The sequence below is a fragment of the Chenopodium quinoa genome, unplaced genomic scaffold, assembly GCF_001683475.1.
Source record: "Chenopodium quinoa cultivar QQ74 unplaced genomic scaffold, ASM168347v1, whole genome shotgun sequence".
In the NCBI taxonomy this organism is placed as follows: Eukaryota; Viridiplantae; Streptophyta; class Magnoliopsida; order Caryophyllales; family Amaranthaceae; genus Chenopodium; species Chenopodium quinoa.
The window spans coordinates 482,070-491,243 of record NW_018743942.1 but is presented as its reverse complement, the minus strand read 5'-3'; the positions used below and the strand labels follow the sequence as shown (position 1 = coordinate 491,243).

The 9,174-nt window shown below is 35.5% G+C and overlaps 2 protein-coding genes across 5 annotated transcripts; one reads left to right on the top strand and one right to left on the bottom strand.

The window, feature by feature from the left end:
- The first annotated feature begins 2,381 nt into the window (after positions 1-2,381).
- On the top strand, positions 2,382-3,639 carry LOC110688870. Its single transcript, XM_021865630.1, has 2 exons — positions 2,382-2,699; positions 2,851-3,639. Exons 1-2 carry the CDS (start codon positions 2,382-2,384, stop codon positions 3,637-3,639), a joined length of 1,107 nt encoding a protein of 368 aa, XP_021721322.1.
- A 495-nt stretch (positions 3,640-4,134) lies between these two features.
- LOC110688807 lies at positions 4,135-8,413 on the bottom strand. 4 transcript variants are annotated; one of them, XR_002504679.1, is made up of 5 exons: positions 8,042-8,413; positions 7,609-7,814; positions 6,901-7,034; positions 4,899-4,960; positions 4,135-4,762 (listed from the first exon to the last, which is right to left on the bottom strand). XR_002504679.1 is itself a non-coding variant. In XM_021865562.1 (5 exons), the coding sequence occupies exon 5, from the start codon at positions 4,867-4,869 to the stop codon at positions 4,279-4,281; it is 591 nt and encodes a 196-aa protein (XP_021721254.1). In that variant the 5' UTR covers positions 4,870-4,960; positions 6,901-7,034; positions 7,363-7,504; positions 7,609-7,814; positions 8,042-8,410; the 3' UTR covers positions 4,135-4,278. The 4 variants fall into 4 exon arrangements, 3 of the variants coding, with proteins under 3 accessions (XP_021721254.1, XP_021721253.1, XP_021721255.1); XM_021865562.1 differs by adding an exon at positions 7,363-7,504 and having other exon boundaries at positions 4,135-4,960; positions 8,042-8,410; XM_021865561.1 differs by having other exon boundaries at positions 4,135-4,960; positions 8,042-8,410.
- Positions 8,414-9,174: the final 761 nt, after the last annotated feature.

Genomic DNA, 9,174 nt, shown 5'->3' with positions numbered 1-9,174 from the left:
AGGGTGTTGAAGCAGGGGCGGGTAAGAGTATAAGTGTCAAGGGTGGCAAAAATAAAACTCAAAGGACATGGAAAAGGGTAGCTAGGATGGAGGAAGGGTATAGGGGAAGGGGTGCTGCTGACCACAAGGGTGGGAATGGTGGTGAGGGTGGGGGAAAGAGGGGTGGGTCGAATATGGTGATACATGATCAGACTTGCAAGAGGAGGAAGGGGGCTTTAGAATTTATTACTAGAAGCAGTATAAACAAAGTAGAGGGGAGTGGTGGTGGCCACACCCTCGAAGAGCAATGAAACTCTTAAGTTGGAATGTTCGAGGGGTTGGCAATTCAACCCTTGGACAGAGAGAGCCCTCCGATATTTGTGTTGGAGGGAAAGGCCGAATGTAGTGTTTTTTATGGAAACGAAGATTGATAGTAGTGTATTGGAGAGAGTTAAAAGGAGGTGTGGTTTCGACAATGGAATGTGTCTTAGGGCCTGTTCTCTTCCGTTGAAATTCAGTTCAGTTCAGTTCAGCTCTTAATTTACGTCTAATAATATTGCTAATGATATAAAGCCAAATTTCATTCTTTTAAGCTCTTATTACAACGACGACAACAACAACAACAACAACAACAACAACAACAACAACAACAACAACAACAACAACAACAACAACAACAACAACAACAACAACAACAACAACAACAACAACAACAACAACAACAACAACAACAACAACAACAACAATAATAATAATAATAATAATAATAATCAATAAGTAATAAATAATAATAATAATAATCATTAATCAATAATAATAATAATAATAATAATAATCAATAAATAATAATAATAATAATAATAATAATAATCAATAAATAATAATAATAATAATAATCAATAATTAATAATAATAATAATAATAATAATAATAATAATAATAATATTATTATTATTATTATAAATAATAATAATATGTACATTTGTATATACACATAATAATCAATAAATAATCAAAGATCACTAATAATAACAACAACAACAACAACAACAACAACAACAACAACAACAACAACAACAACAACAACAACAACAACAACAACAACAACAACAACAACAACAACAACAATAATAATAATAATAATAATAATAATATTAACAACAACAACAACAATAATAATAATAATAATAATAATAATAATAATAATAATCAATAAGTAATAAATAATAATAATAATAATCATTAATCAATAATAATAATAATAATAATAATAATCAATAAATAATAATAATAATAATAATAATAATAATCAATAAATAATAATAATAATAATAATCAATAATTAATAATAATAATAATAATAATAATAATATTATTATTATTATTATAAATAATAATAATATGTACATTTGTATATACACATAATAATCAATAAATAATCAAAGATCACTAATTCGTAGTTAAAAATCACTAATTAATAAGTTCAGTTCAGTTCAGTTCAGTTCAGCTGAGTTCAGTCAATCGGAACAGGCCCTTAGTAGTGTTGGGAGGTCGGGAGGATTGGGTTTTTGGTGGCGTGATGCTCACATTGATATTGTTTCATATTCTATACACCACTTTGCAGTTGATGTGTGTGATAGAAATGGGGTCCCGAGTTGAAGAGCTATAGGTATTTATGGGTGGCCGGAGAGCACAAACAAACATAAAACGTGGGATTTAATGAAAACTCTGAAACTTTCGTGTACTATCCCATGTGTTATGTTTGGGGATTTTAATGAAATTTTTAGTATGTCCGAGAAGGAGAGTGGTGTGGTTAGGAGGGAATGTATGATGGATGGTTTTCGTGATGCTATTGATGTCTATGGGTTGAAAGACTTAGGGTATAAGGGTTGCAAATTCACGTGGCAATAGGGGAAATCGGAGGATAATTTAATCAGAGAAAGGCTTGATAGATTCTTGGGTGATGATGATTGGTGTGAAATGCATCCAAACTTCTCAGTTAGACACTTGGTGCGTGAAGAGTCTGACCATGCCCCGATATTATTGGATACTCTGAATTACTATGATAGAGGCAAGGGTGGGAAACTATTTCGTTTTGAGGCTATGTGGCTCTCGAATGAATCTTGTGAAGCAGTGATATCGAAGGCTTGGGGTGAAAGTGCGGGTTTAGAGACGCATAACCGAATTGAGCAGTGTGCTTTGGGCCTTAAAAAAGTGGTCTGCTTCCACTTTTAAAAATACACAGAAGAAGATTAGAAGACTTCAGAAAGAATTGTTAAAAGGTGCAAGGAGGTCATGTTGATGCAGCTATGTTGGAAAGTTGTGAGAAGATTTTGGATGAGTTGGGTGAGTTGAGAAGGTTGGAGGAGTCGTAGTGGTATGCGAGGGCTCGGGCGAATGAAATGCGGGATGGGGACAAAAACACAGCATATTTTCATCGGAAAGCGAGTCGACGGAGGAAAATGAACCGCATTTATGGATTGCTCAATAATGATGGGGTTTGGAGAGAAGATGAAGAGCAGATTTGCAATATTGTTGCGGAGTATTTTTCAAACCTTTTTTCTTCTGATAATCCGACCGAATTCGATGAAGCTACTGCTGGGTTGAGCACGGTGGTGAGAGATGCTATGAATGCTGTGTTAGAGGAGGAGCCGACTTCTGTGGAGATAAAAAAAATGCCTTGTTCCAAATGCACCCTAATAAAGCACTGGGTACGGATGGTATGCACGCCTTGTTTTTTCAAAAATTATGGCATATTCTTGGTCTTGATATTGTTAGACTTGTGCAAAATTGGTGATTAATAAAATAATTTCTAAAACTATGACAAATAAATTCAAGTTGTTCCTTGATGAGATTATTTCTATAAATCAGCGTGCTTTTGTTCCGGGGCGATTAATAACAGATAATGCCTTGATTGCTTTTGAGATTTTTCATTCGATAAAAAGGAAAGGTGAAGGTAGAAACGGGACAATTGCGCTAAAATTAGACATGAGTAAGGCCTATGATAGAGTTGAATGGTGTTTTTTGGAAAAGGTGATGATCAAGATGGGTTTTTGTGCTAATTGGATTCGCCGTGTTATGGATTTTATTTCTTGTGTTTCATTCTCTTTTAAAGTGAATGGTGATATTTATGGGTCGGTTACTCCATCTAGGGGTCTCCGGCAGGGTGATCCTATTTCTCCCTACTTATTTCTTTTATGTGCAGATGCTTTCTCTACTCTGATTTCAAAAGTTGTATATGAGAGAAAGCTTAGTGGGGCGAACATTTGTCAGTCAGGTCCAAGGATCTCACATCTCTTCTTTGTTGATGATAGTATTTTGTTTGCAAAAGCTACTCTGCAGGATTGCTCGAAAATTGCTAAAATTATCAGTACGTATGAAAGAGCATCTGGTCAGAAAGTTAATTTGGGGAAGACAGAGGTTGCTTTTAGTAAATGTGTTGCTAGTGATCGGAGGAATGGCATTACTAACACTCTTGGTGTTCGTGAAGTAGAGAGACATGAGAAGTATCTAGGATTGCCTACTATGATCGGAAGGTCTAAGAAAGCCATTTTCACCTGCTTGAAAGAGAGGATATGGAAGAAGTTGAATGGATGGAAAGAGAGGCTTCTATCGAAACGGGGAAAGGAAGTTCTAATTAAATCACTAGTGGAAAAATAGCTATCCGTAACGGGCGAAAAAGGCCTATCCGAAACGGGCATCCTGCGTTACGTATTTCACCATTACGGATAGCTAGTGTTATTTGTAATGAGCAGTGTCCGTTACAAATAACCCGTTATTCGTAACGGACATTTCAAGTGCCCGTTACAAATAAGTCATTATTTGTAACGAACACTTGGAATGTCCGTTACAAATAACAAATAACGGGTCATTTGTAACGGGCATTTCAAGTGCCCGTTACGAATAACGGGTTATTTGTAACAGGCATTTCAAGTGCCCATTACAAATAACCCGTTATTCATAACAGACATTTAAAGTGCCCGTTACAAATAACCCGTTATTTGTAACGGGCATGGTATCTGCCCGTTACAAATAATTTGTACCCAATTTTAAAAAAAAATCCATTAGCTAGCTTGCATTAAAATTATAGCACAATTATTTATTTTTTTATTTTAATTTTTTTATTTTTTTGAAGAAACCCTCAACGGGTACTAATTAAATAAATCAGAAGAAGCTACATCAAGGATATGAGTCGGGATTACATCAAGCCACATTCGTTGACCCACATGCCAAGGTTTAAAACAAGCCAACTCGTTAGCTACCCTATTTCCTCTTCTTTTAACAAACGACCACAAAACACTAACAAAAATTATTACAAATTAACAGAATATCCTTGATGACTAAATGAAACTCACTAGAACCAGCTTCTTTACTTCTCAGAGCTTGAATGACTTGCAGACAGTCACTCTCCACAATCACTTCCTGCAAACCAGAGCTTGCTGCCAACCGTAAACCCCATAGTATCGCTTGCGCTTCAGCCACCCTCACCTCCCAACTTTCCTCTCCTTGCTGCACCCCAGCTGCTAAAACCGTCCCCTCGCCACTCCTAATCACAGCACCAAGACCACAGCCCAGCTCCCCCACAAACCCAGCATCCACATTGACCTTAGCAACCCCCATAGCAAGCGCCTGCCAGCGAACAGGAGCAGAAACCCCCCCAGCCACAGTCTGACCAGCACTCCTCCCTGCAGAACCTGCCTCATAAACCTCTTCAATCGTCTTCAAAGCATAACGCACAACATCAGTAGGATCTTTTCTCACACCTTCCACCACCAACGAGTTCCTAGCCCCCCAAATTGCCCAGCAGATGGCAATTACATTAGTCACATTAGGAACATCAAGCTCCAAGAAAATAGAACCCCACCAATCAACCACATTTTGAGACCTCATGGAAGAAACAAATTCATAATCAGACTTACTCTAAATTCCCTTTGCGTACGAACAATTTTTCAAAGCATGAATGGTATTCTCAAAGTCCCAACTGCAAATAGAACAATCCGGGTCATAACTATGAATACGAGATAAAAATTATACAATCAGCAAAAAAAATACATTTATATCCTGCTTAGCTACTGCTCACTAGTTCACTGCATCAACTTTCATGACCCTACGACTTTTCTTTTTATCCTTCTTTTCTTTTACATACAAATATACATTGCATTATTGTAATGCCTCCCAGCCTATGAGTCTATGAATTTATAGCCTAGTGGAAAATAAAAAACAAAAATTACCAACGGAGAATTATTACAACATAGCCTCATCCTTTAAGTTATTTTGTATCATTTCTCTTTAAGTCGTCTCTATAAGTGGTTTTTAATAAATGATCTAAGCATATTTACCGATTTATTTAATAAAAGTCTTAATAAAAAGGAATGACTATATTTAAATATTTTAGGAATAGTATTAGTTTAGTACGGCGTACAAGGATATCAATTGTTGGGAAAGTTTAGAAATTATACATACTCAAGATTCGAGATCAGTTTCATCTACTCTACTAGCCTTTGTGGCTCAAACTGTACATAACTACATACTTGTATGTTTTAATAGGTCAAATTAACAACTTGAAATGGAGTATATTATCCTTTTTTTTATTGAACTTGTTTGCACCAGGTCAATCAAAGGACAATAACACAGATAGAAACCTACCACTACCATGACTTACATTGCACCATTCACTGATTTTTAATTGGAACATCAAGCAGGGTACACAGCACAAGTTGTTGTCGTTAACACTTTAACAGTATAAAACCTTGGCTGAAATCAATTCTAAACCACATTAACATTACCAACACCACTGCTACGACTCCACAATTCCACATTACAGAAAAACAAGAAGCTCCAAGGGGTACTATTGAAAATCTGGAAACTTTTGGTTGTCAAAACTCAAATCCTAGAATATTCCAGCTGAATTTGGAGCACCTATTCTTTTATCTTTCTGGCATTGTCTGTTAAATGTGCTTTGTTAAAGAAAGAGTTGAGTGGAGAAATTTTTGTATTGCTCGTGTATTTGAAAAAAAAAAAGTGAAAAGAATAACTAGTTTATTTGCCTACCAACTGCAGATCATGCTCGTCCAACTAAGATACTATTCCTACAAGCTAAGGCTACATAAATTAGTATTATACATAATACATGCAAACCAACTTTTGGTTGTCACCCCGCCTTAGGTTTCTCGGTAATCATCGGGGACCAATCAGGACCACTAAGTTAACTAATTCATATATAAACTTAACTAAAAGATTTACTACATCCAGGGCAAACAAATGCAGTCTCGAAGTAAAACCTCGATCAATGAAGGATTGATGAACAGATTCTTGAGCTAATCTATACCATACTATCAAATCTCCGAAATAACTAAATATGTATTAGCTCAATTATTAAGTTATAAAGGGATCAATTTCTGGACCTCCAATGTAAAAAAGTTCCACAAGTGACATAAATAAATAAAAAAAGGCACAAATTACTGATTTAAACGAAAAAGACTGGCGAAATAACTAAATTAACATTCAAAGTAAGCTAAAAAAATCAAACAACTTTTCATTCGATAGTCACCAAAAAAAAAAAAAAAAAAAAAACAAATCAAAGCATAAGCAATACAGATCAGAACCTGATTTCTGATCCAAATCACAAACAAATCAATATTAAAAAAAAAAAGATAAATATTCCCTGAGTGTAACATTACTAGCATATATTTTGTATTAATTTTAGCCGTCCATTGTTTATTATATAATAATGGTCCTGATTTTGCGTTATGATCATATTACTACTCTTGTAGTCTTGTTCAACAAAGAACAATATAATTACTAATAGAGAGCTTAACCATGCTAGCATATAATGTTCTTTAAAATAAAATTGTTTAAAATTCAATAAAACCATGGTCAGATTCAACAAAATCTTATCATATATAAACAAAATCTGCTCACCAAATTCGCAGAAAGATGACAAGTCCCTCAGCAACTGTGCTAAAATACTGCCACCACCCTTGAAAAGAAGTGTACTCTTGCAGTCGTTTCTATTTAAGCTTTTCACAATCATCAGTTCCGTCTCAGGCATTCCACTGAAAAATCACCAAAATAAATCAAGTTACATGCTTCCCCTCGCTCCCGTATTCCACAACATTCATATCAATAACAAAAGGCAAAATGGCCAGCTGAACTATTCAGAATTATTTAGAGTAATTCAGGCACTAGCTCAAAAATTAAGCAGAGAAAGCTACATGGTTAACAAAACCCACAAGTCCACAACAACCCCCACAGCATCAATCCCCGTAGTGCCATCACACAGGTGCAACAAGAGTAAACAACAAATAGCAAGTAAAATCATATATTCAAGTATTTAACACGACAGAAAGTGGCACTCAGCCTAAAGATAAGGTATATTGATACCATAACAAGGGCCACATTTCAAAGTGACCTGTAGAAGATTCGGTAAAACGTGGCGCAAAAGAGAGGAATTCGAAAATGTCCTGTGGGTGCGTAGAAATGGGTGGGTGTTTGATAGCACGCAAAGGGGTAATATCAACCACACCTAATTTTGCACAAAACAATAAACCCTAAATCAATCAAATTAAAACGCATACACCAACATACAAAAATTGAAAACCATTAAAATGATAAGGAGAATGGAATTACCATGAGTGCAAAAAACATCTAGGGCAAAAACCCAAGGATTACGGGAAAATTCTTCCCAATAATCTTCTTGAACCCTACGAATGTACTCCAGAGTGAAAATCTCAGGGACTGAAAATCAAATCGATTGGTTCGGTGCATAGCGGCTTGGATGGCGGCGGCAGGACTAAGAATGAGCTTCAGTGCTCCGAGAAGACCGACTATTAAACCTAAACCCATTTAAATCAAAATAAATTCTTTTTGCTCAAGATTATCAACGACAAATGCACATAAGAAATTCTAGCAGCAAAATTGATTGTTATAATCTTTAATAAATTGAGCAATATAACAAATATTTCAATAATTCACCACAAAATATCCTGAATTTGACTATAATGATCTAAAAAATTGATACTCAATGGTTAATAAATGAAAAAAAAAAAAAAACAGAATTTACCTCTGATTTTATTTCAATAAGGAGTTAAAGCTCATAAGTTTCTACAATGGAGCTTCGACGGAGGTGAATTACTCAAGCTTCAGCATTATCGCTTTGAATACGGAGGTGAATTACTCAAGCTTCAGCATCATCGCTTTGAATCGGATTTCAGAGATTATACATGGACGAATACCAAAAAAATCATACTCGAAACGTCGATCTTTAAATAATTGGTCCAAATAAGTTGACAGAAATTCACAATTCAGATCTAAATAACGAAGATCTGCAATTCAAAGTTGTAGATTGAGGAGAGAGAATGAGCGAGAGAGAGAGAGAGATAGAGGGGGGGAATGGCTGATGGGAGAAACGAAATAAAACCCTAATGTGTCCTAACACGTGATTGATTTGTAACGGACCATATTTGGCCGTTACGATTAGAGCAGTAATTGTAACGGACAAATTTTTGTCCGTTATGAATACGGTTTATTTGTAACAGTCAAATTTTCGCCCGTTACAAATATCAGTTATTTGTATCGGACCTACTGTAGACACCCATTTGTGTCTCCCCAAAACCAAACCCAGTGATGAGTATATTTCATATCGAATCATAATCGAATGAAGTGAAAGTGTGGAAAGTCTAGTGTTGCGGATAGTTTTATTTTCTTTTCTCTTCTCTTTGTTTTTGAAAACTTATTTTAAGAAAACAGTCAATCCAGTTTGGTTGGTCCATGGTATGGGTCCAATAGTAGTGTAGTTGGATGGGGCTTGACAAGAGTTTTCCAACGATATATTATAAGCCCAATTCCGATGAATATTGAGGAAGTTATGGCCAATTTACTAAACTGGGCCCGGTTTGAGCCTTATATGCGGCCCAATGATCTAGGGGAGGGCCTAATGGATTTATCGTTCCTAATGCAATTAGGAATGGTTTTAGTTTTCTAGGTTCTTCTAGAAGGTTCTTTTCATTCCTAAATCAATTAGCATTGATAAATTGAATTTTGTTGACTTTTTATAGTTTTAATTAGAATCAAAGAACATTTTTTGAGGGAAATACGATTATATCCTCTTGTACGACAATTTTTATCTAATTTTAAGAAAACGCGTGGATTTCTGAGTCAGCGCCAAACGCCAGCTGTTGGCGCTTGGCACTAGAC

Coding starts and splice junctions, on each gene's coding strand:
- LOC110688870 (XM_021865630.1), top strand. CDS start 2,382: ATGCGGGATGGGGACAAAAACACAGCATATTTTCATCGGAAAGCGAGT. Junction 2,700..2,850: donor TAAAGCACTGGGTACGGATG/GTATGCACGCCT, acceptor TCTATAAATCAG/CGTGCTTTTGTTCCGGGGCG.
- LOC110688807 (XM_021865562.1), bottom strand. CDS start 4,869: ATGAGGTCTCAAAATGTGGTTGATTGGTGGGGTTCTATTTTCTTGGAG.